This window comes from Oncorhynchus tshawytscha, linkage group LG15 (assembly GCF_018296145.1).
Source record: "Oncorhynchus tshawytscha isolate Ot180627B linkage group LG15, Otsh_v2.0, whole genome shotgun sequence".
NCBI classification, from domain to species: domain Eukaryota; kingdom Metazoa; phylum Chordata; class Actinopteri; order Salmoniformes; family Salmonidae; genus Oncorhynchus; species Oncorhynchus tshawytscha.
In genome coordinates this window covers 10,958,208-10,985,973 of record NC_056443.1, presented here as the reverse complement: position 1 = coordinate 10,985,973, position 27,766 = coordinate 10,958,208, and the positions used below count along the sequence as shown (strand labels likewise).

General features: G+C 46.7%; 1 protein-coding gene across 4 annotated transcripts; it reads right to left on the bottom strand.

Moving 5' to 3' along the window:
* Positions 1-883: 883 nt before the first annotated feature.
* LOC112215051 (protein-methionine sulfoxide oxidase mical3b-like) lies at positions 884-27,085 on the bottom strand. 4 transcript variants are annotated; one of them, XM_042298134.1, is made up of 31 exons: positions 26,641-27,074; positions 24,650-25,026; positions 24,337-24,544; positions 24,078-24,194; positions 23,804-23,905; positions 23,357-23,613; positions 22,410-22,667; positions 22,144-22,259; positions 21,792-21,918; positions 21,577-21,670; positions 21,330-21,477; positions 20,740-20,936; positions 20,377-20,477; positions 20,177-20,275; positions 19,859-19,993; positions 19,326-19,415; positions 18,993-19,079; positions 17,338-17,451; positions 14,427-14,619; positions 12,160-12,290; positions 11,812-11,884; positions 11,304-11,541; positions 10,905-11,110; positions 8,849-10,144; positions 8,679-8,779; positions 6,542-6,808; positions 5,655-5,748; positions 5,466-5,516; positions 5,200-5,299; positions 1,686-1,759; positions 884-1,577 (listed from the first exon to the last, which is right to left on the bottom strand). In XM_042298134.1, the coding sequence occupies exons 2-31, from the start codon at positions 24,989-24,991 to the stop codon at positions 1,390-1,392; spliced, it is 5,604 nt and encodes a 1,867-aa protein (XP_042154068.1). In that variant the 5' UTR covers positions 24,992-25,026; positions 26,641-27,074; the 3' UTR covers positions 884-1,389. The 4 variants fall into 4 exon arrangements, with proteins under 4 accessions (XP_042154068.1, XP_042154069.1, XP_042154070.1 ...); XM_042298135.1 differs by lacking the exons at positions 18,993-19,079; positions 19,326-19,415 and having other exon boundaries at positions 26,641-27,072; XM_042298136.1 differs by lacking the exons at positions 884-1,577; positions 1,686-1,759; positions 5,200-5,299; ... (1 more) ...; positions 5,655-5,748; positions 6,542-6,808 and adding an exon at positions 7,025-8,397 and having other exon boundaries at positions 26,641-27,084.
* Positions 27,086-27,766: the final 681 nt, after the last annotated feature.

Here is a 27,766-nt window from a genome sequence, read left to right as displayed (position 1 = left end):
AATCTGTATCGCTGACGTGTTACAGATTGCGCAATATACGGTACATTCTAAAGCAACTTCCGATTAAGGCCAACATATGCAGCTTTAAATGCAGTCTCCGCCAACGCGGAAACATTGCCTTTAAATTACAATTGGGCTTTAGCGCTGAACTACCGCGATAAGCGTTGATCTCGATTAAAAAAAGAGGCCACTTTTTCCAGACGTTTTTCTCCATAACCGCTGCTCTCCATATTTCCGAACCAAAGAAATGTATCCCTCCGCCTCCGCTTATTAATCCCATCCAATCAGCCATCATTGTGCGGCAGCCACTCCCTCAGGTAGCCTTGACTCACTGACCAGTGAAGTCCTCAATATCCAACCATGCTCCAGAACAAGCACCTGGATTCATGCCTACAACCCTGTGCTTCTGGGGCCAGAGCCACAGACTCTTTTACATTGAGAATTGAAGAAAGCCACACAAAACAGGTATTTTGAACCTACAACTCTTTTTCTACAAGGCAGGGATTTGACCCCAGACTCAACCCTGGAATAGTTATTTCCATATATTTGACATTAGCAGAAAGGAAAGCACAGGTAATGAGACTTAAACCCACAACCTCATGGCTTCATGGCAAATATTTAACCCCAGAGCCACAAACTCCTTCAGATGCTATATTGTCACCCCTTTATACAAGTGGCAGGATTAGAAAGTAGTGAACTGAGAGTTGAGAGTAATCTCAACAGCTATTTCTGACTGCACACAATATCCACACCTGTGAGGAGGCAGACTGCATTAAAAAAAATGTCCCTCCCAAGCTCACTGGAATCCCCACCCCCAGGTCTCCCTCCCTTCCACTCCCCTACAAGAGTCCCCCTTATCTTAAAATGTTCAAACATGACAATATGATGTCAGAATGTCTTTATTATCCAATGTATGAAGTAAAACATAATTAGTAGAATTTTTTAAAAAGAGTTTAAAAAAATTAGTATTGTTTCTTTTTACATAATATACATTTCTCTAAATTGTTAATGAATAACAATACAAATAATTCAGACATGCCATATATTGCCATAACAACAGACTGGGTGAGTATAGTGAGCATAGAATATCGAGCCATCTCAAAGGCCCATCAGTCAGTGAGTCAGGGGTGTAGCAGGATGGGTGTAGCAACAGGATAGGTGTAGCAGGATGGGGAAACATATCCAATCCTAAAAATGGATCATCCAGACAGTCCCGCCTTGATCCTGGTCATAACGTTGTATCAGAGGCGAAGTGACCTCACAACCATGACCCTGATCGCAGATTTAGAGGGAAAGTGACGTGTCTTTTGCTTAGGCCCCGTTGTGCAGGCCCAGTCCCAGGAATAGAGCTCAGGCCCAGTTGTGCAGGCCCAGTCCCCGGAATAGAGCTCAGGCCCAGTTGTGCAGGCCCAGTCCCCGGGACAGCATGATGGTCTCCAGGTCTCTGTCCTCCTGGCTCTCCTGCAGCCGCTGCTCCTCCAGCAGAGACACCAGAGCATCTCTCTGCTCCACCACCTCCAACATCTCCCCCAGGATTAGCTTCTCCTCAGCCAGCTCTGCCTCACCCTTCAGGTGGTCTTAAAGAGAGGGAGAGAGAGAGTGAGAGAAGAATGAAAACAGAGAATATATTAAGAGCATTATGGTACATGGTACAGTATGGCGTGTGTGTGTATGAGTGTACTTACCATCCACGGCCATCCGCTCTCTGAGCTCTTGTTGAAGACGGCTCTGTCTGTCCTCCAACTCCAGCTCCCGAGCACTGAGGGAGAGACAGTTGTCATGGAGACCATGTCACACTGATTGAATCAGATAATTGCATACTGCACCGAGCCATTCTACAGTTGTGGCGAAAAGTTTTGAGAATGACACATATATTCATTTTCACAAAGTCTTCTGCCTCAGTTTGTATGATGGCAATTTGCATATACTCCAGAATGTTATGAAGAGTGATCAGATGAATTGCAATTAATTGCAAAGTCTCTCTTTGCCATGCAAATGAACTGAATCCCCCAAAAACATTTTCACTGCATTTCAGCCCTGCCACAAAAGGACCAGCTGACATCATGTCAGTGATTCTCTCGTTAACACAGGTGTCAGTGTTGCCGAGGACAAGGCTGGAGATCACTCTGTCATGCTGATTGAGTTCGAATAACAGACTGGAAGCTTCAAAAGGAGGGTGGTGCTTGGAATCATTGTTCTTTCTCTGTCAACCATGGTTACCTGCAAGGAAACACGTTCTGTCATCAATGCTTTGCACAAAAAGGGCTTCACAGGCAAGGGTATTGCTGCCAGTAAGATTGCACCTAAATCAACCATTTATCGGTTCATCAATAACTTCTAGGAGAGTGGTTCAATTGTTGCGAAGAAGGCTTCAGGGCGCCCAAGAAAGTCCAGCAAGCGCCAGGACCGTCTCCTAAAGTTCATTCAGCTGCGGGATCGGGGCACCACCAGTACAGAGCTTGCTCAGGAATGGCAGCAGGCAGGTGTGAGTGCATCTGCACGCACAGTGAGGTGAAGACTTTTGGAGGATGTCCTGGTGTCAAACAAGGGCAGAAAAGAAGCCACTTCTCTCCAGGAAAAACATCAGGGACAGACTGATATTCTGCAAAAGGTACAGGGATTGGACTGCTGAGGACTGGGGTAAAGTCATTTTCTCTGATGAATCCCCTTTCCGATTGTTTGGGGCATCCGGAAAAAAGCTTCTCCGGAGAAGACAAGGTGAGCGCTACCATCAGTCCTGTGTCATGCCAACAGTAAAGCATCCTGAGACCATTCATGTGTGGGGTTGCTTCTCAGCCAAGGGAGTGGGCTCACTCACAATTTTGCCTAAATACACAGCCATGAATAAAGAATGTTACCAACACATTCTCCGAGAGCAACTTCTCCCAAACATCCAGGAACAGTTTGGTGACAAACAATGCCTTTTCCAGCATGATGGAGCACCTTGCCATAAGGCAAAAGTGATAACTAAGTGGCTCGGGGAACAAAACATCGATATTTTGGGTTCATGGCCAGGAAACTCCCCAGACCTTAATCCCATTATGAACTTGTGGTCAATCCTCAAGAGGCGGGTGGACAAACAAAAACCCACAAATTCTGACAAACTCCAAGCCTTGATTATGCAAGAATGGGCTGCCATCAGTGACCCAGAAGTTAATTGACAGCATGGTAGCGCAGATTGCAGAGGTCTTGAAAAAGAAGGGTCAACACTGCAAATATTGACTCTTTGCATCAACTTCATGTAATTGTCAATAAAAGCCTTTGACACTTATGGAATGCTTGTAATTATACTTCAGTATTCCATAGTAACATCTGACAAAAATATCTAAAGACACTGAAGCAGCAAACTTTGTGAAAATTAATATTTGTGTCATTCTCAATACTTTTGGCCATGACTGTACATACTGCCATTCCGACATAAGTGCTCATACATTTGGGCAGCACAAAGCACAGAATCCAGTGGTGACTGGGGAAGATGAGGGGTGGGGGTGTGTATCTATTTGTCAATAACAGCTGGTGCGAGATGTCTAATATTAAAGAATTCTCGAGGTATTGCTCACCTGAGGTAGAGTACCTTATGGTAAGCTCACACTATCTACCAAGTGAGTTCTCATCTATATTATTCGTAGCCATCTATTTACCACCACAAACCGATGCTGGCACTAAGACCGCACTCAACCAACTCTATAAGGCCATAAGCATACAAGAAAATGCTCATCCAGAAGTGGCCAGGGACTTTAATGCAGGCAAACTTAAACCCGTTTTACCTCATTTCTACCAGCATGTCACATGTGCAACCAGAGGGTGAAAAAACAAAAAACTAGACCACCTTCACTCCACACACAGAAATGCATACAAAGCTCTCCCCGCCCTCCATTTGGCAAATCTGACCATAATTCTATCCCCCTAGGCTCTCTGATTCCTGCTTACAAGCAAAAACTAAAGCAGGAAGTACCAGTGATTCGCTCAATACGGAAGTGGTCAGATGACGTGGATGCTAAGCTACAGGACTGTTTTGCTAGCACAGACTGGAATATGTTCCAATGGTAATGAGGAGTATACGACCTCAGTCATCGGCTTCATCAATAAGTGCATCGACGACGTCATCCCCACAGTGACCACACGTACATATTCCAACCAGAAGCCATTAATCATTAAGTTTGCTGACGACACACCAGTGGTAGGCCTGATCACCGACAACGATGAGACAGCCTATAGAGAGGAGGTCAGAGTCCTGGCAGTGTGGTGCGAGGACAACAACCTCTCCCTCAATGTGAGTAAGACAAAAGGAGCTGATCGTGGACTACAGGAAAAGGTGGGCTGAACAGGCCCCGATTAACATCGAGCGGGTTGAGAGTTTCAAGTTCCTTGGTGTCCACATCACCAACGAACTATCACGGTTCAAACACACCAAGACAGTCGTGAAGATGGCACAACAACATTTTTCCCCCTCAGGAGACTGAAAAGATTTGGCATGGGTCCCCAGATCCTCAAAAAGTTCAACAGCTGCACCATGGAGAGCATCCTGACCAGTTGCATCACCTCCTAGTATGGCAACTGCTCGGCATCTGATTGTAAGGAGCTACAGAGGGTAGTTCGTACGGCCCAGTATGTCGCTGGGACCAAGCTTCCAGCCATCCAGGACCTATATGTGCTAGGCGGTGTCAGAGGAAAGACCCAAAAATTATCAGAGATTCCAGTCACCGAAGTCATTGACTGTTTTCTCTGCTACAGCATGGCAAGCGGTACCAGAGCGCCAAGTCTAGGATCAAAAGGCTCCTTAACAGCTTCTACCCCCAAGCCATAAGACTCCTGAACCTTTAATAAAGGGGCCACCGGACTATTTACTACACCCGCCCCCCCATTTGTTTTGTACACTGCTGCTACTCACTGTTTTTATTTATGCATAGTCACTTCACCCCTACATGTACAAATGACCTCAACTAGCCTGTACCCCCGCACATAGACCCGGTACCGGTCTCCCTGTATATAGCGTCGTTATTGTTATTTTATTGTGTTACTTTATAATTTAGTTTATTTGGTAAATATTTTCTTAACTCTTTCTTGAACTGCACTGTTGGTTAAGGGCTTGTAAGTAAGCACACCGTAAGGTCTACACTCGTTGTAGTCGGGGCACATGTGACAAATAAAGTTTGATTTGATTTGACATAGGGGGTCAAAGGTCAGATAGATACTCACAATATCATGAGTTCTGACTCATAGCGCATCAGACAGTTCTTCTGCTGGACCAGCTTGAACCACTGCTGCATCAGAGCTGGGTCATCCTGCCTGCCCATGACTAAAGGAGAGAGAGGAAAATGGAAAGAGGGAGGGAGGGGTAGGGGGGAGAGAGAGAGAGAGAGAGAGAGAGAGAGAGAGAGAGAGAGAGTGTAAGGAACCAGGGGTTAGATTGGAGGGTAATGAATAGTTAGAGGGGAATACAGCATAGTGTGTATGGTACATACCTCCCAGGTGTAAGTCCAGCTCTTCACTGTCATTCGACTCTCCCCAGTAGTCTATAATGAGAACATACAAAGGAGTTGACCACATGACCACACGTACACTGATCATTTGCTTAGTCAAACTAACTAAGAGTAGTATAGGTCAAACAAACCATGATGTCAAACAAGCGTGTAAAAAGTGTGTGTGTTTACCTGCTTCCCCTCTCAAGGCCTTCTCCACAGCCACACCCCTCTCCTCCAGCTGCCTCTGCTTCTCCTCCACCTGCTCCAACTGCCTTTGGATCATCTGACAAGGCACATTTTATACACTCAAGCTCTGTTTATACCTGATTCAGACAGGCACGCATCGGCTGTGTTTACACAGGCAGCCCAATTCTGATATTTTTCCTTTAATTTGTATTTTGACCAATTAGATCAACTCTTTAGCCAATAATTGAGCAAAAGATCAGAATGGGTCTGCCTATGTAAATGCAGCAAAGGTGTCTGGAAATCTTACAAGTGCAGACAAATCCGAACAGTAAATCCATTTAAATAACTATTATCCCGCATTATAAAATCACTGACAGGTGGCACCCATTGACTTATGGCATCAATATGTGTCTTGTAAAATGCATGAGCTGGCGCAGACCCAGAGGAAATGATTTAGTGTGGAGGTGCTGACTAACAGTGAATAAACTGTAACCTATAAAAACAAAGAGAGTCTCAAGCTCAATGTATAATCTCCCAGTTATTTATTAGGTAAACCAATTATTACTGGGAGTTCATACATAAAGTGTGTGACTCTTTGTTTTTATAGCTTACAATCAATATGTGTCTTAAAATAAATAAAGAATAGCTGTCAAATGATTTGCATACAGGGAGGGACCTGTGAACGCAGACACAGTGGACGGATAGAAGATATTTTAATACCATGACGAGACATATTTCTGAAAATGTGGGCACAATCAGAATGTGGACAAGATCAAGACAAAAGATGCATGTTAGTGCCATCTACAATACCAACGAGGCTTTAAACAAATCATACGCACCCACACAAATTATACACACACTCACACATACATTATAAACCTGCATCTTACCTGGGCCCTGTGCAGTCTCTTGAGTTGCTCTTGTTTGGCCTGTTTGCGCGCCGCCCTCTGTACTCTGCGTGTTAACCTGGCATCTAGCTGCTCCTCCTCTGGGTCCCGGTCTCTGTGGAACATGGCCTCTGACACATCCAGGCTGGACGGGTCCTTCAGGTCCATCATGTGCACCAGTACCCCGACAACTTCCGTAGGGCACGATGACTTCCGCTGTGTATCCATACGGGGGGAGCTGTCCCGCTCCCTCTCCTTCCCCACGTGCCTCTGTAGGTGGGGGGGGAGAGAGAGAGAGAGAGAATCAGCAGGCTGCACACAGACACACACACAGCATTAAGGTTTGACCACAGCAACAAATACATACACACTACACATTACTGAGTATACACACACACTACTGAGGGTTAGGGACGATAAGGACGCAGCACAGAGAACAGAAAGGCTTGATGCAACCAATAAGAATGTTCACACTACCTTAATGGCATACGCCCTCTTAAAGGCCAGGGCATGAGGCACATATGCAGACTTGGAAAGACGAAGACCAAAAAACAATCAAAATCGGGCACACAATATATAGTATGTCTAGTTCAGAGAAAACGTACTCTAAATCGGAACTTACAAACTATTTATTACAGCTATAAACGACCCGTGTACACAACGGGAGAAATGTAACTATCTACACAACGGGAGAACCGTAACTATCTACACAACGGGAGAAACGTAACTATCTACACAACGGGAGAAATGTAACTATCTACACAACGGGAGAAATGTAACTATCTACACAACGGGAGAAATGTAACTATCTACACAACGGGAGAAACGTAACTATCTACACAACGGGAGAAATGTAACTATCTACACAACGGGAGAAATGTAACTATCTACACAACGGGAGAAATGTAACTATCTACACAGTGGGAGAAACGTAACCATCTACACAACGGGAGAAACGTAACCATCTACACAACGGGAGAAATGTAACCATCTACACAACGGGAGAAATGTAACCATCTACACAACGGGAGAAATGTAACCATCTACACAGTGGGAGAAATGTAACCATCTACACAACGGGAGAAACGTAACCATCTACACAACGGGAGAAACGTAACCATCTACACAACGGGAGAAACGTAACCATCTACACAACGGGAGAAACGTAACCATCTACACAACGGGAGAAACGTAACCATCTACACAACGGGAGAAACGTAACCATCTACACAACGGGAGAAACGTAACTATCTACACAACGGGAGAAACGTAACCATCTACACAACGGGAGAAACGTAACCATCTACACAACGGGAGAAACGTAACCATCTACACAGTGGGAGAAACGTAACCATCTACACAACGGGAGAAACGTAACCATCTACACAACGGGAGAAACGTAACCATCTACACAACGGGAGAAACGTAACCATCTACACAACGGGAGAAACGTAACCATCTACACAACGGGAGAAACGTAACCATCTACACAACGGGAGAAACGTAACCATCTACACAACGGGAGAAACGTAACCATCTACACAACAGGAGAAACGTAACCATCTACACAACGGGAGAAATGTAACCATCTACACAACGGGAGAAACGTAACCATCTACACAACGGGAGAAACGTAACCATCTACACAACGGGAGAAATGTAACCATCTACACAACGGGAGAAACGTAACTTCTCTCAGTAACTCTGCTGTAACGCTCTCTAACCGGACTAGTACATAGCAGCCTTCATCCTACTGCCACAAAGTAGTATACCTCCCCTTCCTCATTCTCCTCTTCCTCCTCCTCCTCAATGGTGTCCTTCTGAAGGTCTGACGCTAGGTCAAACAGCTCCAGACGAAGCTAAAAACATTGATCCGTTAAAACATTTACCTGAGCCTCTGAAGAGAGGAGATATGGTAACCAACAAAGACCAGATATCCCCTAACACATATGACATCAGCCTCCTATGGTGCGAATGCATTTCCTCCAAACAATCACTGTAAAGACTGCTGGCATACACAGAGCTGTAGAGCTGAACAGAGGTCTGTAGTGACATCGCTGACTCTCACAGTCAGAGCTGTAGTGGAATGTCAAGCCTGCTGCTCTAAGATCAGTGGTAGTGTTAGTAGTGATGTCCTTACGTTGGCCTTGGGGTTCATGGAGCACCTCTCCATCACAACAGAGCAGGTGATGTCTGACTCCTCCGGCTCCGACCAGCTCTGGCGCTCCCTGAACTTCACACCTGCACAAACACAGAGGTTCACCATAGGAAATCACTATACCAGATCACCAGAGTGTGTGTGTGTATTACCTCTTCTCTCCGCAGAAGGTTTCCTCCTGCCCTGCTCTTTGGGGGCTGGGGCTGTTGCCATTTTGGAAAGGGAAGTCCTGCCCTTCTTCTTCCTGTCCCTCTTATAGCCAGAGATGACAGCTCTCCACAGGCCCAGGGGTCCACCCTCTCCTATGCCCGCTTCAGACACACTCTGGCTGGAGGGCTGGTTGTCCCTGCAGCACTTACGTGAAGGGAAGAGGGAGCCCCCCTGGAGTTGTGTGAGGAGGAGGGGGGGCAAGCTCTCTGTGAGTCTGCGGGGGTCTAGACCACCTCTGCTCTTCCTTGGGAGAGGCTCCCTTCCTAGGGGGATTTTCGTGTCCTCCCAGCCCACTCCCATGGCTGCTCTCTCTATCTCCCTCCTCCTCTCCATCTCCCTCTTCCTCCCGATCTCTCTCTCGTCTCTGGGCACTGCCTTAAGGGGCTTCAGGGGGGACAAGGGGGGGTTGATGTCCTCTAAGGGGTCTATTACTACACCCTTACACAGCTTCTCCCCAAGAGACCCTGCCCCAACAGACCCCCCCGCAACAAATCCCCTTCCCCCATCCACGTCCCACGGTTTCAGCTTCTTGCCCCCGACCCCCCGCACAACAGCCGACGCCATGATAGGTGCGGGGGCAAATCGAGGGGCAGGGCGAGAGACGGGGCTTTGCAGTGACTCTGCCTCCACAGAAGGGTGGGGCAGGCTATCCCAGCATGCCTTGAGCTGGGCAGGGGGAGGGATGCCGGGAGGGGTGAGAGGGTCCGAGGTAGAGGTGGTGGAGCTCCCGCCCACACCGATCCCCGAACTACTGCTGGAGTCACGTACCCTCTCCCTCTCCTTCCCCCCTCTCTCCCTCTCCTCTCGCTCTTTTCTCTCCTTCATCTCTTTCTTCTCCCCATCCTCCTCTCCCTCGTCTGGACCCGGGGAGCAGCCAGAGGTTGTGGAGGAGTTGGGGGAGGAGTAGGTAAAGACAGAGGAGTCTGGAATTGACACTGAGGACGTGGGTGTGGGTGCATGCGACGTTAAAGGTGTGGGTGTGAAGGGTGTTGAGGCAGTGGCCGGAGTGGAGAAGGTGATATTGGGTACACTGGTGGGGCTGTGTGGACCGTGTGTGTCGGGTGTTGTCGAGTCAGGCAGTTGTATGTCAGGCGTGTGTGTGTCTGGAGAGTGCGTGTCAGGCGTGTTTGTGCCATGCCTGTGTGTGTCAGGTGTGTATGTGTCTGGAGAGTGTGTGCTCTGCTGCCACTCGTCCAACGAGGCTACCTCCTCAGCGGTGAGTGGAGATGCTCCTTCCCCTGAGAGAGAGAGAGAGAGAGAGAGAGAGAGAGAGGGGGGGGAAGAGAGAGATGAGGAGAGAGAGTTGCAGGCGGAGTAAGGGAGAGGGAGGGAGAGAGAGAGAGAGGGGAAGTAAAGAGAAAGTCAAAATCCCTACAGAGAAAACCAGATAGCAACCTCCTGTGTCGTACAGAACATATTGCTTGTGAGCCACAGTTGGTAATGAGCGAGAGTTTTTGTCGCTGTTTAGCAACACTTTAGACTTGATGAGGCCAAGGATATTAGTAATAAGGTTTGGGCAACCACAGCCACCAAAGCCATTGGACAGTGGTGCAAGAATCACTTGTCTAAGTCCATGGGGTGCAATAGGTGGGGAAGTTACTGTAACTTTGGCCTAATAGTGTGTCATTATGCTCAAGGACACAGCAAAACATGAAAAATGGTTAGTAAACAAATCAATTCCCATAATAAAAATGATAAACATGTTTTGTTAGCTTTCCCTCCTGTGGCGGTGCCACCTGTCTCCTGCACCTCTTCTAGAGGGAGGAGCCACAGACCCACGGACAGTACTCCCCTTCTACCAGCAGGGGGAAACACACCAAATAGAGAGGCGAGCAGGGAGGGAGGGCACACACAGAGGGTTGAGAGAACAGAACAGAGAACAAAAGAGAGGAAAGGAGGGGAAAGGTGAGGAAAGGAAACTAGTCTAAAAACAAATCTTCCTAACTAACAGCACTTAGAGAGACACACACAGGAAAACAGAGAAAAATGGCCAATTACCATCACTAGATAACTCCTCCTCATCATCATCATCATCTTCATCAACCTCTCCTTCCTCCTCTCCTTCTTCTGTCTCTTCTTCATCATCTCCTCTCTCTCCTCGGAGGCGTGCGTGTAGTTCCATGGCCTTCCTCCATGAGTCTCTAGCCAGGTCATTGGTTAGAGCTCGCTGCCTCTCCCCCTCCTCCTCCGTCTCTGATTCTGAACTATGAGGAGAGAGGAAGGCAATTACTGTGTGTGTTCGTGTGTGTTCGTATGTGTACAAGAGAAAAGGGGGAGAGAGAAAGAGGGGGAGAAAGAGGGGAAGAGACAGAGGGAGAGGACATGGAAGATAGATAGCGAGAGAGAAAAAGGGGGAGAGAAAGAGGACAGATAAATGTTTGTTTTTGTAATGCTGACCTGGAGCCCTCGTTGTCCCGCAACGAGATGCGCTTGTGATTGGCCTTCTTCACCTCTGTCACCAGCAGACTGAGGTTGTAATTGGCCAGCGTCTCCTCTGGCACCTCCTCCGGCTCATCTGTTAGCTGCTCAGTCTCCAGGCTCCCCAGGCTCCCACAGTAGTTCTCCAGCTCTATACGTTCTGGCGTGCCGCGCATGCGCTTAGCCAAGCCACACTCCCTCTCAATCAGAGATGCCACTGAGTGCACACACGCACACATACACACACACACATACACATAGAAGCTTTACCAAGCCGGACCCACTCCCAATCAGAGACGCCACTGAGAAACACACACACACAGACATACACTTAGCCAAAGTCAATGTCACATTCTTTGCGCACTCTGGACATTCTTTACACACTCAGCGGCGTCACTAAGAAACACATTCTGTGCACAAACACACATCACAAGCATTACGACTGAAAACACACACATGACACAGATACATGAACCGCTTGGCTTACCTGAGGACCTGCGATCTGCTGTCACCACAGTTACTGAGGAGTGAGGGTTAGTGGACAGAGCAGCTGGGGACTCCTGGGAGGAAGGAGCAAAGGAGGGGTCAAAGAAAAAACAGTATTTTACCCCCCAAAATTCCAAGGATCAGTGTATCGATCTACAGAAAAGCTCATACATACATGACGTATTCTCCTCAAAACAATATAATATACAGAGAGAGAGAGAGAGAGAGAGAGCTCGTCATCAAATGAAACCGTAATTGCTATGACTATACACATATCAGGAGTTAAAACCCAGGTCAGCCAAGAGCTTCCATTTAGCCAGAGTACGAGGAGAAAGGCAGAAGTCCTTACCAGGAGGGTCTGCTGAGAGGGGGTCCGTTCGTAGGGGGTTGGATGCTGGTCGGAGGTAGGAGGAGCTGGTCTCTTCCTCTGGACCGGCCCAACCAGACGGAGGTCATAGTGCGGCTTACAGTAGAACTTCCCTACACACAGAACCAATGTGTTAGAACACTATACAGAGAACCGCCCTACACACAGCAGTTTTAGAACCTCACTACACTGAGAACTGCAGCTTGAGAACCGCACTACAGAGAGATATGCAGCTCCCATGCATCTTACAGGAGAACTTTAAACAAAAACCCGAAGTGTTTTCTAACGACAGTAGTACTACAGGGAAAGCAGTGTAATAAATCTTACAAGTCTCGTCCTCAGCTAAATCTTTTTACATTTCCACACAAAGAAAACAGTGTCCCTGGACCTTGAGGAAACGTCTCTCAGCTTCCCGGAAAGGAATGAAATAGAGTTGTGTCTTACAGTGTGACTCCTCCATAGAAAACAGCGGCGGTCGACAGAATTGACAGGAAGGCACACTCGATCTGGTCCTTACACTGACAGACCACTTCATATATAGTCGACCCTACACACTCTCCCCTCACACTCAAACGGTTATCATGTGACACCTCATCCCCGATTGGTTGAACGGTTTTGAATTCAACTTCGAGATTAGCTCCTGACATGACAACACTGACATCTTTTGTATCACATCTCTAAGAGGTACAACACACACACACACACAGTCACACACACGCAAGCAGGCATGCACACACGCACCACCAGAAGCCTTTTGTGGGCCCTAAGTGAGATTTGGTTGGGGGGTAGGGGGTTCACCCCCCAAAACATTTTGGTGGCCCTCCTATTCAAGGCAAAGAAAAACATTTACGTTTAACATTTAATTTCCTGCAGTTATACACATTTCGCGATGGGGCAGAGAGAAAATGTTGCAAATTTACAGGAAATGTCTTGCAATTCTAACCATTTTGCCATGGGGTGGAGAGACATTTTTGCAGTTTTAAAGTTTACTTCCTGCAGTTCTACACATCTTGCCATGACTTTTGCCATGTTAATGATATCTGAGTGAGAGTGACTAACAAAATCAATGGGGGCCCCCGTGGAGGTCAGGGGAGCCCCTGTGGACGTGTCCTGCATGCACGGTCGGTATTCGGCCTAGAAATTCAGATAGCTAGCTGACTTACCAATCTAAAAATGGTTAGCTGACATGGCTAATTGAGTGACTGTAAGTGACTGACATAACAAGAGAAAAACTGCTGATGCACTACCACATTTTTTTACTTGCACCTTGTTTATTCTACAGTCATTTGAATCCCCTACTGAGCACCCCCCCCACACACACACACACAATCAAAGATACACAGCCACACAGTCAGTCCAGGGAGCCCCAGGCCCCAACTGTGCAGTAAGCAACACACTGAGTTTGTGTTCTTCATGTGTTAACTTAGTTGGTCTCTGGTCTGCTGATGGGAGCCTTACAAAGTGATCATGCAGTGTAACATCAACCCTGAGGGCAGATTGGAGCAATCAGTGTAAAATCAGTGTAAAATCAATCAGTGTGATTGAGTGTCACTGACCCTCATAGACTGCAGGTCAGAGCTGCATTCAAGATAAAACAACAAGGTGTGGTAAAGCATATAAAACAATTTGAGGCAGTGTTTCAGTGCCAAGACCATGCTGGGCTGGTTGTGGTATTTTCAGTGTGTGTGTGGTAGGGCAGCCCTTGTCATTCATTGGAGTTACTCACTTTGATTTTGAATTTCTTCCCCCTTTTTCTCCCCAATTTTGTGGTATCCAATTGTTAGTAGTTACTATCTTGTCTCATCGCTACAACCCCCATATGGGCTCGGGAGAGACGAAGGTCGAGAGCCATGCGTCCTCCGAAACACAACCCAACCAAGCCGCACTGCTTCTTAACACAGCGCGCATCCAACCCGGAAGCCAGCCGCACCAATGTGTCGGAGGAAACACCGTGCACCTAGCGACCTGGTCAGCGTGCACTGCGCCCGGCCCACCACATGAGTCGCTAGTGCGCGATGAGACAAGGATATCCCTACAAGCCAAACCCTCCCTAACCCGGACGACGCTAGGCCAATTGTGCATCGCCCCATGGACCTCCCGGTCGCGGCCGGCTGTGACAGAGCCTGGGCTCGAACCCAGAGTCTCTGGGTGGTCCATGGTGCGACGGGAGGCCCCGGAGGCCCCGGAGTTACCCACTTTTAACATTACTCTCTAACCCTATGGAGCTCAGTGACCACCCCTCCCCTCACCGTTAGGTCGGTCGTAGGCGTAAGAGGCCAGGCGAAGGGTGGAGCTGCAGTGGTCACACTGGAAGCAGCTCCGGTGGAAGAACAGTCCCTCAGCACTGAGTCTCTCCATCACGTACACACGCCTACTGCAGAAGAAACACACGTCACTGGCCCCTCCTGGCCCTGGCCCCGCCAACACAGAGTGAACGCCAGCCTGAGAGAGGGGGGAGAATAAGCTGTGATACAAGGATCACCTCACTTCAGAGTTAGCCAAACAAGTTTGTTAACAGATCTATGGTAAATCATCCCTCAGGTTTTTGTGTCCACCTTTTTCCAAAAGATTCAATGCCTGTTCAATTAAGGTTCAACCATCAGGTGTCAGCTATGACATGATACATTGACTTAGATTTGTATTTATTTTGGTTATTGAAAATGATTTTCACCCGGTAACAGAGGGGGTCTCTAAGTAAAAGTAAATTAACTATTTTCCTATTGGTTTAAAATGTAGTGGTAAATATGTCTTACAGTGGTAAACATGGAATTAAAAGCTTCCCATGACATACAGGTTTCTGCCGTAGTTTAAACCATGTATTTCACTGTGGCTGCGCTGTCCACTCAGTAGGGCTGAAGTTCAGTCTCAGCTGAGCTCCTTTACGCATAGATTTTCCTTTGTAATTCCTCATTTTCGCCATGCGTCCTTTATTTTTTTTAAATGCCTTTATTCCAATGCATTAGAATTCTCCGTTGATTTATAATTGTTTGATATTGTCCGTCAGCTGTTTAGAGGACTCATTGCTTTGATTTTCAGGTGCGCCTGTTGGTTCTCCCTGCCGTCCGTGGCCAGTAGTACACCATTTATTGAACTTGATTATTTTCTATCAATAATCATTTTCTTTCCTGTATCAGCTGATGATGGTTGACAATATCACTAGACAACTAGCCTACAGCTAGACACCAATGCGAATTCAATGAATCCAACAATTAGGCCTATACATTACTGACAGGAGGCCTATAGTTGATTCTTTCCGTTAGAAGCATTCGATTTTGCAATGGCATAGGACTACAATGGCATAGGACTACATTATTTTGGATTTGTGTGTCCATGAGGACTGTTTTCAAGGCGAAACATAATGAAATGTTACGTAGGGATGGTTCCACATGTATTTTTCGAGATCTCGAAGAGCCATGATTTGTACAGGGTTGAAGGTCACTGTTCTAATTAACATTTGAAAAGCTTAATAAGGACAAATAACACTGCCGTTAATGTAAGGAAAGAAAGGTGGTATGTCACCCGATCTGTGAAGACTCGAAGCATTACCTCATGAATTATGACAGCTAGGGTGTGAAACATGTTTTAATTCAATTCATGCATGATATTGAATGTATGCTACCTGTTCTGCGTATGTTCATGTGTTTAAAATTGCCTTGGCTGAGAGGGTAGGCCAAGTGGAGGGTAAACGCAAGAGAACGCCGTTGACCCACAATTTTCAGAAAAATGCTTTGAAAGTACAGGGAGCGTTTCTTTTTTCACCACGACGGACCGGCATTCAGACTTTACTCACTTATTTTTTTTACCACTACACACTGGCTACGGGTCGGCCTATCTGAAGTTCATGGTCAATACACCCTAGAGTTTTTCCCGGGACAGTTTCAGCCCCATTTCAGGTGTCCCGACTTTTCAGGCTACAGAAAATGTCAATTTGTCTGTGGTTTGAGACTACTATGGTTTCCATTGTAGCAAACTCAATTGCAGAAAATCTGTTACTGATATATTTACTGATACCGAATTGATATCAGTAAAAACCAGTGGTGGAAAAAGTACCCAGTTGTCATACTTGAGTTAAAGTAAAGATACCTTAATAGAAAATGACTCAAGTAAAAGTGAAAGTCACCCAGTTAAATTCTACTTGAGTGAAAGTCTAAAAGTATTTGGTTTTAAATATACTTAAGTATCAAAAGTAAATGTAATTGCTAAAATATACTTAAATAAATCATTTTTAATTCCTTATATTAAGCAAACCAGATCACACTATTTTCTTGTTTTTCTATTTACTGATAGCTAAGGGCACACCCCAACACTCATCATTTACAAACAACGCATTTGTGTTTAGTGAGTCCACCAGATCAGAGGCCCTAGGGATGACAAGAGATGTTTTCTTAAAAGTGTACAAATTGGACCATTTTTCTGTCCTGCTAAGCATTCAAAATGCAACGAGTACATTTTCTTTAGGAATGTAGAAGTAAAAGTAAAAGTTTTCAAATAGTAAAGTAACGTACAGATACCCCAAAAAACGATTTAAGTAGTACTTTAAAGTATGTTTAAAGTAAGTATGTTACACTACAGATAAAAACACGATAACTAAATGATTGGTATACCTTTACTTGTTACTTCTGTGAACTTTCATTGTTCTCCCTTCTCATGAGGTAGAGAAATTCAAAGATATCTTAAAGATATGTGGATTTTTGGTGCAGAATTTCACAGTACAAGGCAATGTTTCTTAAACTTACAAAAATGTCTCCAAAACGAAATATAAGTGTTGATATTAGATGTCAGGGGTCTTTACTTCAACCTTATCGTGTTTTGATACATTTATAATACCTTTTAAGACTTTTTCTGGTAGATGTTTTCTCAGACCCCATTTCTATCTGTTTGTCCAGACATCATAGCCTTTGTTTATTCCTCATTTCGGGATGAAAATGGTTGAAAAATGTATATATGCCAGTATAAAATAAATAAATAGACTCCTAGCTTTCATTTGACATCCAATTTGACATGCTCCTATAAACCTCACCTTGGTGCTCATGGGTACTTTAACATGGAAAGGGCCTACTTCAGAACCAGCCGAGATAGGGTATAATCCAATGCTGAATGAGTTTCGGCCTATTGACAGTATTAGTGTGAGTGAGTCGATTCATTCAAATCAATTCTTACTGATTCCTTCCTATCAGGAGTGTGCTGGGGTGACGGTGACTCCTGACTTTGAAGCTGATTGGATATCTGTTCAGCCAATGAGCTTACTCCCCCTGTGTACATCTGAACGTATTTCTAAAAGACAACAGGAGAAAAGAGAGACAAGAGATGAGGACGAAGGACAGAACAAACAGTAAACACACACAGACACACTCACTAGGGATGACACAATCGGAGCCATAAACGTGTTGTTGTGTCTTGGATGTGGAAATGGAACACAAAGCTAGAAACATCAAACCCCTATTGGAATCTAGTCGTTATTCTAATTTAACCCTCTTTCTGTTGGAGTGTAATCATTGTCCAAAATCATGAATATAAATGTTATCATCACTAGGCCCTTATCTCACACCAATCAAACTTAATTTGTAGGCAAATCAGAGATGAGTCTGAGGAAAGAAGGCCGTGCCAACATGAACAAAAACCATTCACAGGCCTCTGATTTTTTTTAATCTTAAAAGGGAAAATTTCAGTTGCAGCATTGTCACATGCCACATGCCCTGCGGTAAGTTATACAAATATACTTTCTTAAAAGACCAAACAAGATGTACTCTGAATCCAGTTCATTCCAGTGTACTCCTCTTTCTCAGAAACAACAGTTGTTTATATGAATAACAGTATCATTTAGCACTCTGACACTGCCCTGAGGCCCATAGATTGAACTCAAGTTGTAGCCCACTCATGGTCCACACTAGCCCAATAATGGACTGATGGAGCCCAACGTTACTCAAGGATCTTACATGTTCTGTTTAAAGGTGAATTGGGTCTGGAAGCCAAAATAAGCCAAATACTCCATCAAAATGTGAATCAATTCCCAATTGCAGTATGCTTCCAGAAACACAAATACCCCTCATATCACATCAAAATAATTTCACAAATTGAAAATACAGTTGCAGCCGACTGCATTTTTCAGTGACAACACGTTTGTGGCGTCTGTCTTCAGTTTACACACAGGTGTTCAGAGACACAAAAAGCTAATTTAGCACAGGTAGTCCACTCTGTTTTCCAGAAACGCTTGCAACATGGAAATGGCTGGCTGGCTTTTGAAAATGATTTATTGCTTCCATGAAAGACGGGTTCCATACGTGTCCAAAACCATACCGCAAGCGATGCGTGTTAATGTTCAGAGCACGCCTCGGGACTATACTATTGCCAATTGACGCTAAAGGTAGTTATGAATTGTCTATGAATGGGGTAGGTACACACTAGGGGTTTGGTTAAAGCTTTGACCGTGGGCAACTCTTACTGCCAACGTTCACCATGTATCTGTCAAGATCCACTACACTGAGAGAACAATTCATTGCCATGCGCCAGATGGCGCAACATTCGTCTGTCGGTTGACGGACTGCGAGTTGCGTAGGATTTGACGCCACCTGTCGAAAGACAATTCTTGAAAAGACAATTGGTCTTTTCTGTCCTGAATATATATCAGGGAACCACTGAGGTAGCCGAGGAGAGACCTAAAAAGTCATCACACCAGTGACACACATTAGTCTGCAGATGGGCAATGGGAACTTGAGAAATCTATGAACAATTATGTGGGGCATGGGACATCATTATTAGTCTACATGCCATCTAGTCTACACACAACTACATTACCCAGATTGGAGGTGGCGTACCTGCTCTCCCCTGCTGGGCAGAGTGTGACATTTGACCTTTTCCTTGTACTTGAAACTCATCTGCTCCTGCTGCTGCGTGCGCTTCTTCTGGGGTGAGATGGGTTTAGACGGCATCATGTGAGTGGGTGGTTTGAGGTAGCGAAATAGCGAAACACTGTGATATCGATGGGAACTAAAGCTAAGAAAAAGCTAGGAAAAAAGGCCACGCGACTGAACTACACAACACACAAGCATCCAACCCCCATGTGGTGACACAGAGAGATATTAGCTATATTAACTCTACAGTCCTCTAAGAACCACAGGTGGAGCAGGTGGGGGACTTACTATTTTTACCTGTTTCCAGGTGGCAGCGGAGGCCACAAAGGCTGGTTCCTGGGGGTCAGGGGATGCTGGAGGAGGTGGAAGCATGGGCATGGAGTCCCCCTGGTGGTCAGTTAGTAGATGGAGTGAGGGCTTAAGACTCTAGGGCCTAGGCTAAGAGCTACCACTTCTAACCCTAACCACCAGTTAATCTTAAGCCATATTGCTGCAACCACAGCTGTTCCCTGCAACCCTTACTTACTGCTCCAAGGCTCAGTGAGTCCCATTGGCCCTGACCCAAAATGCCCATCAGTGCAGCTAATCTGGCTTATCCTCTTGAAACCTCAAGAGGAAGTCAGTCAGTCGGCTCGCACCTGAAGGATCTAAACTACCCACAGCTATGGATGACAGACCGTGCTGTAGAAGTTCCTTTATTCAGATTAAAAGCACAGATTTTCAATAAAAACATTTTTGAAAACTGTTGAGGCTTTGAGCGAGGGAAAACTATCTTAGTAACACCTGAAAACTCTTAGCAGCTAGGAGCTCTGAATTCCATCCCCTCTTACCTGTCTGCGGAGAGCTGCAGCTGGCGTGGAGGAGGGGCAAGGGGCATTCTCCTCAAACTTGGCCAGCAGCTGATTGGCCATCGAGCGCACTCTGCTCTGGCTTGCTCCACCCACAGAGCACAAGGCAGCCTCTTCCTGTGCAAGGCAGAATGGTGGAGAGTTTGACCCGTGTCACTTTAAGGCCAAAGGTTTTGTATAGCTGTTCTCACAATTAAAATACTTGACATTATTGCATGTCATCTCATTACTTTAGTCACAGAACTACCGGCAGTTACAATTTATCTTACCTTAACCAGGGATACAGGTTACACCCCTCACCTCATAACTGTCCACTAATCTGAGATCTTGTCTCACATCCTCCAGACATGGCCGACTGGTCTTCCTCCTCTTCCCCACCGCATCCTTCTCCTTCTGCTCCTGATGGGAGGGACATAGACAAATATATGTAAACACACATGCACCTATACACCTACACACAGACAAACAGAGTCCCTACATAAGCAAATAGGGGTGTGTACCTTGGGGTTGCGCTTGCGGGATGGGCTGTGGCCCAGGCGGCTGAGGAGAGAGGCAGGACCAATCACAGCAGCCCTCCCATCTAGGCTCTCGGTCTGGGATTCTAAAGAAAAGAGGAGAAGAACGGTCACGCCATTCCTCATCTCCTTTCCTTCATAACCACTGACAGGTAATAGGAATAGAAACATTTTCACCACTTTGCTTTTGCTTAGTAAGGCATTATAGGTAAGTGGTTATGAGAGGGCCGGAGACGAGGAAGACTATTCAGCATTCTGGAAAGAGAGGGTAGGATAAGAATAGAGGGTGATGAGGAGAATTGAGCATTAACCGTTCTTACCACTGACTACTGTGGTTGAGAAACTCACCGCTTGGGGGCAGTGCGTCCTTGAAGAGCTGGTGAAACTGGCTGAGGTACATGACCATACAGAGAGTGTCCGTTTCACTGACAGACGACATCTCCTCGACAGTCATCACAGGAGAGATGCCAAACTCCTTCTCTGCCACCTCCAACCCCAACCTCATATTCTCCTCCCCCTCATCCTCCTTTAGAGAGTCAAAGTCGCTGCAGGGAGATGGGATGAGAGGGTCAAAGTAAGAGAGTCACACACACACACGTGCAAATAGACACACTTTACAGACTTAAGCACGCGCACGCGCACTCAAACACACACACACACACAAACACACACACATACACACACCAGAGCAAGTGGACAAAGAGAGGCACTGATCCAATCAGGCAATTAAAAGGGCACTAATCAGGACCATGGTCTTCTGACTCATCAGCCTCACCACTCTCACACAAACACACACGCACATGCACCTGAGCTTGCGTGAAAAGGAAGTGAGACAAACTACATTGCGCCTGAATGCCACCTTTGGGATGAGCTGTATGAGGTGTATAAGGTAAGGTGATTTGTGAAGAGCGTGAGGCTAGAGGTCAGAGGTGACTCACATGAGGTCAGGTCGGTAGTGGTGGATGAGGGCACACAAAGCTAGGCCATTCTTCCAGGAAGTAGTGAGGTCGCTAACCGCAACGCCACGGTAACCCTGTGTCTGCTGCTGGCACCATGACAAAAGCTTACTGGAGCGAGAGAAGGACTCTGGGGAACCAGAGAGGAAGAAAACATATATGAGTGAAGATGACGATTGGTTAGAGTTATGTTCGTGTAGCCGTTCAGTACTCAGAGGGTCAGACTCACCCTGTCGTAGTAGCTTCGGCAAGGGGGATCGGGGTCGTGGTTCCTGGTCCGCACCCGAACCTCCACTCTCTTCTGTGTATATTAGATGCCCCACCTACAGAGATTGTCATTCTCATCATCATCAGTCCTGTGTGTGTGTGTGTGTGTGTGTGTGTGTGTGTGTGTGTGTGTGTGTGTGTGTGTGTGTGTGTGTGTGTGTGCGCGCCTGTGCTTACCTGTGCGGGGGTGATGAGTTGGTGGTTGATGTTAGGGTAGCGGGTAGCTGGGTCTACAGTGTATTGACCAAAGTTCTTGTTGACATTTTCTGGAGAGGCCTGAGGAAGGAGACGATACAGACTCTCTCTGAAAAAAGAAAGCGAGTAGAGAGAGAGAATGAGAGGAGTGAGAGAGAGAGGATTATTTCGTTAGGGAATCAGGTGAACGATCATTTGGTTTCCTAGTCTAGGTGCATTTGTGTGGCTTTGGCAGTGTGTTTGTCTATAGGTTTTACAATGTGTAACTTGACAGTGTGCCCATTCCCTGATTGCTGGTGTGTGTGTTCTCCTAACCGCAGACCTGCCCTCTCACCTTTCAGCAAGTATGTCCAGGGGGGCGAGGCCTTGAGCCCAGCTCCGTACCATCCAGGCAGAATCCAATGCTGCCAGGAACCCCCGTGCTATACCTGTCCCCATGGGCCAGAACGGCTAACACACACAAAAGCAGACACACACACACACACGCACACATTACAACCATATGCTACTTACAACAGAATTACTTTCAGAGTATTGCTGACATTAACACTCTTCTACTCTCCCTCAACTCTGCTCCTCTCTTCCTCTCCCTCTCCTCACCTCCAGAAGGCTGTCTCCCACCAGCGTGACCAGTAGATGGTGTCCATGTCTCTGTCTGACCAGTGCAGCGTTCTCCGACGCGTACATACAGGTGAAGTCAAACAAGGCAACATCAGGCTGCCCGTAGTGGTTCATGGCAAAGTCCAGGGACGGCAGCTGGTGATTGGTGGAGAAGTCCGCCGCCTCGCGGGCGTAGGCCAGCAGCGCATTCTGGTCCACGTTTCCCCGTGAGAGAAGTGTTTCTGTGTCTGCATAGTCCTGATAGGTATGACACAGTAAACATCAGTACAATAAAACACAATCAATGTTTGAACAATAACACAGTTTTACAGTATATCAGGGCAGTAGAGAGCAGTGAGATCAACATGAGTAAAATAACAATACAGTCAATGCAGCTGTATCAGTGTGTCATAAAGTATGTATATGTGTGTATGCATTGTTTCATGTTTAACATAAAATTTTAAAGAATTGCCCTTTTTCTCCCCAATTTCATGATATCCAATTGGTAGTTACAGTCTTGTCCTATCGCTGCAACTCTCGTATGGACTCAGGAGAGGCGAAGGTCGAGAGCCAATGCATCCTCCGAAACATGACCCAGCCAAGCCGCACTGCTCCTTGACACACTGCTCGCTTAACTCGGAAGCCAGCTGCACCAATGTGATGGAGGAAACACCGTACAACTGGCGACTGAAGTCAGCGTGCATGCGCCCGGCCCGCCACAAGGAGTCGCTAGAGCGCGACGGGACAAGGACAACGCAGCTGGTCAAACCCTCCCCTAACCCGGACGACACTGGGCCAATTGTGCGCCACCTCATGGGTCTCCCGGTCGCGGCTGGCTGCAACACAGCCCGGGATCGAACCCGGGTCTGTAATGACGCCTCAAGCACTGTGATGAAGTGCCATAGATTGTCGCGCCACTCGGGTGGCCCGTCTGTGTGCGCTGTTACCCGCAGAATGACTCCTTTCTCCAGCAGACTCTGCTTCTTAGCCGTCATCACAAAGTAGTGTGTGTCGTCCTTGTAGTACACTATATTCTCCAGGTCCACTCCTGTGGTGTCCCGTAGCTCCTGAAAGAACCTCTGGTTGAAGATGAAGGCCACTCCGCTGATCTCCTCCACCTTGGCCTCAGCTGTGGTGTTACGGTTCATGAAGTTAGCTGTGATGGCAATGGCCAGCTTGCCACGGAACTCCTTACGCCTGAACCCTGATTGAACACATGGGAGACAGGATGTGATTGCAAACAGGAATTCTGGGATCAGAGGGCAAGAATAATTCCCTTCCCAGAAACGCAATTTACTAAAAAATGTGTTCTTTCAGTGATGGGAGGTCTGACTGATGCTGCCTGAGATCTGTTGCTGTTTCAGTGTTTCGATAGGCGCTACTAGATGATTTACCTGGCAGTGTGTTCCGTCGTCCATCAGCTCCGATCACCACGTCACACTGCAGTTGGTTAATAGGGTGAGACTTGGGTTTCACCTCCACCCTCCAGCCTACCTCTGAGGCACACACACACAAACACATAAAGGCATTACACACACACACACACACACACACACACACACACACACACACAGACACACACACACACACACACACACACACACACACACACACACACACACACACACACACACACACACACACACACACACACACAGAAGGACTTACTCTGTTGCTCCTGGTCCACTGGTGGCTCCACCAGTCCCTTGAACTCTACGTTGACATGGACTTCCACCCCCAGCAACAGAGCCACCTTTAATAACACCAACTGTAACTGCCGTATACCTACAGAGGGCAGGGGGCAAGAGAGAGAGGGGGGGGGAAACATGGTATAATGAGAGAGAGGATTCTCTAATGAACATTGAAGCCCCATCGCTGTAACCATGGAGACTCAGGGGTCAAGTGTCAGTGATCATTCCATACTCACTGATGTGGTCAATGGCTCCAGCACAGAACTTGCCGTAGAACTTCTTGGCCCCGAGGCCCCTGAGGTCGTGGATGGTGAAAGGCCAGAGGTGAAGGACGTTGTTCCTGGAGAAGGCATCTCTCTTCTCCAGCAGGACCACTCTGGCCCCCAGGAACCCCAGCTCTACTGCTGTACGCAGACCACACGGCCCCGCCCCGATGATCACACACTGGGAGAGGGGACAGCTGGGATGAGAAGCTAGAAACGTACACGTGCTGTGCGGCCTGTGTATTTGAAAATGTTAAATACCAGATTCTAAATTACTAATAAGTACCGTGGTGTTGGCACAGACACGGCCCTTCCCGTATTCGTGGTGGGCCGCCCGTTTGTCCAGTTTGGCCCACAGTGCGTTTGCCTTCCAGTAGCTGAGGCGTTCTTTGAGGCTGTGGTAGAAAGGCCTCTGCGGCTGCGTCGGGGAGTATGTCTGTGGCTGTGTGTGTGTGTGTGTGAGCTGAAGGTGCTCACACAGCAGGTTGAAGGCACGGAGTGTCGTTCTGCAAGTAGACGCCTGGACAAACTCATCAAATAGAACCTGGGCATGGCCCTCCTTCTCCGCCTCGTCGCCCACGGCAACGCCGGCAGCAGCAGGGCACCCTGGGAACTCTGGGAACTCCATCTCAGCTTCCTGTTCCGGGCTCTTTCATTGGCTGCCTGACAGAGAATATTCCATACTTACTTCCCATGTAGAATCTATGGGAACTGTGTTGAGTTATCATTCCAATTCCTTGTCGCGCCAATGACAGCAATCGAGTTGGCATTTGCAAAAGCACAAACATATATGGGACCAGGCTACATGTGTAATAAATTGCTTATGAAACATTTCTAAGTTTGCAAGCAGCCTACTGTGTGAGTGAGTGAGTGAGTGAGTGAGTGAGTGAGTGAGTGAGTGAGTGAGTGAGTGAGTGAGTGAGTGAGTGAGTGAGTGAGTGAGTGAGTGAGTGAGTGAGTGAGTGAGTGGGAGAGGAGAGGAGAGGAGAGGAGAGGAGAGGAGAGGAGAGGAGGAGAGGAGGAGAGGAGAGGAGAGGAAAGGAGAGGAGAGGAGAGGAGAGGAGAGGAGAGAGAGAGGAGAGAGAGAGAGAGAGAGAGAGAGTGTGTGTGTGTATGTGTGTTTGGATTAAGGTGTTCTCTGTCTGAGCTGGCTGCATATCAGAGGTTAAGGTCCCCTGCTGGGAGGTAGGGCCATAGATGTTCTTATACTGTTAGAGCCCAGATAAACCAGCTCTCCATGCTGTGAACTGTGCTAATGGGTAATGTAGTATATCCACTGCTGAGACTCTGGTTGTCACACAATCAAAGCCCTCAGAAAAGTGTACTATATCCTGCTATTGTATTATATTCAGTGCTCTTAGGTGTGTGAACATAAAGTGTGAACTGGGCTTATGGGTAATGTAGTATATCCACTGCTGAGACTCTGGTTGTCACACAATTAAAGCCCTCAGAAAAGTGTACTATATCCTGCTATTGTATTATATTCAGTGCTCTTAGGTGTGTGAACATAAAGTGTGAACTGGGCTTATGGGTAATGTAGTATATCCACTGCTGAGACTCTGGTTGTCACACAATTAAAGCCCTCAGAAAAGTGTACTATATCCTGCTATTGTATTATATTCAGTGCTCTTAGGTGTGTGAACATAAAGTGCATTATACAGTGTATTTCTGTATGGTATAATCAGCCATAATTATCTCACATAATTAGAATACATGATCAACATATTACTTTTTTACACAATAAAAACATAGGGTGTATAAGGACTTGGGGGGAGGAGGTAGAATATGTGCCCACATCCCAAGACTGGGACAATAACCAAGGCAGTCACCAGACAATACAAAGAGAAAGATGGAGGGAATGTGTGTGGTTGGGGGAGACAATGCACCTCATACATCCATCCGCACCAAGCACCAAGAGAAACCCACACACATACTCCATCACCCACACACACACACTCCAGTGTCAGCATAGCAGGGGAGATAGTATAGTAGTTTATTAGATTGAATTCGAAAATTTGATAGATACTCTATTAATCTTCCAAACGGAAATAAACAGCACCAAATAACCACACAAGACTAAAAACCATACATAAATAATATACTATCCATTTTAGATGAGTCTAAGTGCCTAGGACATTCTACATAATTACCTTGCACATCAAAGAGCTTCCATTCTTTCAGTATTGTCTGTCCATTATGTCCACACTACACTTTCTAGATAACACATTCAAGTACACACATTGACAGAAGAACACACACAAACAATGTAGGACTTACTGTATGCTGTGTTGTTGTCTGGCCTGTACAGACATTATCACTCTCCAGCTCAGCTATGGGTTGCCAGGTGTCTCTCAGAATTCGAATGTAAAACCTATCTTCAGCCACAGAAACAACAACCCACAAACATGCACTGCAGTAGCCTATACCGCAGCCTCCATTGTCTCAGCCTGTACCGCTCCCTTCCTTATAGTGTGCTGTGCATTAATGTTGATACCAAACTCTCCAAGTCTGTCTTTCTCGCTCTCTCACATCCAGACGCTTTTCTCGTCCAAGGTCAGGGAACAGCCAAGTACAGACTCCTCCCACACAGCATGTTCACATAGGCTACAGTACACACACACACACACACACACACACAGGCACACACACACACACACACACGGGCACGCCCACACACACACCTAATCTCATGGTGTCCCTGGGGAACAGACTGGGCTCTAACAAGCTTAAAGAGGAGAGGGATCAGAAGAGAGAGATCATTCTGTAAGAAAGTGGTGCTGAGGGAGAGAGATGCCGCTCATAGGCACACAAAAACAGAGTGGGTATGTGTGAACAGAACACACAGACAGAGGCCTATTTGTGCATATGGCCGAGACCCAAACCCTTCAGTGCAGTCAGAGAGAAGGTTTTGGGTTATACATTCTGTCGGTGTAGAGGTACCTGCACATGCCAGATGTTGGCGTACACATGACAGCAAATACACGTTTATAGGCCTACCCACAATTTTCAATTTATGGTCATATGGAGATCTGCTCTGCTCTCTTTACTAACCCCAAATGAGCCATTTTTTTCATAGCTGAAGACCCAAGCCTGAGAGGGCAGGGCTTAATCTATAGCTAAACATTGTGGCTAACCCCTGACCCCATGGCTTACACTGCAGCTAATACCTGATCACCTTCACTGATCCATACTATATTCCCAGTAGCTACTTCAGTATAATGCCCGCGCCACACCCCACACACACATGCTCACTAACACACACCCAACTAAGCTGCCCCGTGGTGTTTGTGTGTGGGTGGTGTTACAGTCTAATTTGAACGTTAACCTCTCCATGACGGGGCTTCTCAATGTTTCCAAGTCTCGCTCTGTTTGCTTAAGATTTCACAGAACCCCATTTGGATTA

Coding starts and splice junctions, on each gene's coding strand:
- LOC112215051 (XM_042298134.1), bottom strand. CDS start 24,991: ATGGAGTTCCCAGAGTTCCCAGGGTGCCCTGCTGCTGCCGGCGTTGCC. Junction 20,478..20,739: donor GGACGCACTGCCCCCAAGCG/GTGAGTTTCTCA, acceptor TCTTTTCTTTAG/AATCCCAGACCGAGAGCCTA. Junction 19,080..19,325: donor CCGCTGCCACCTGGAAACAG/GTAAAAATAGTA, acceptor ATCTCACCCCAG/AAGAAGCGCACGCAGCAGCA.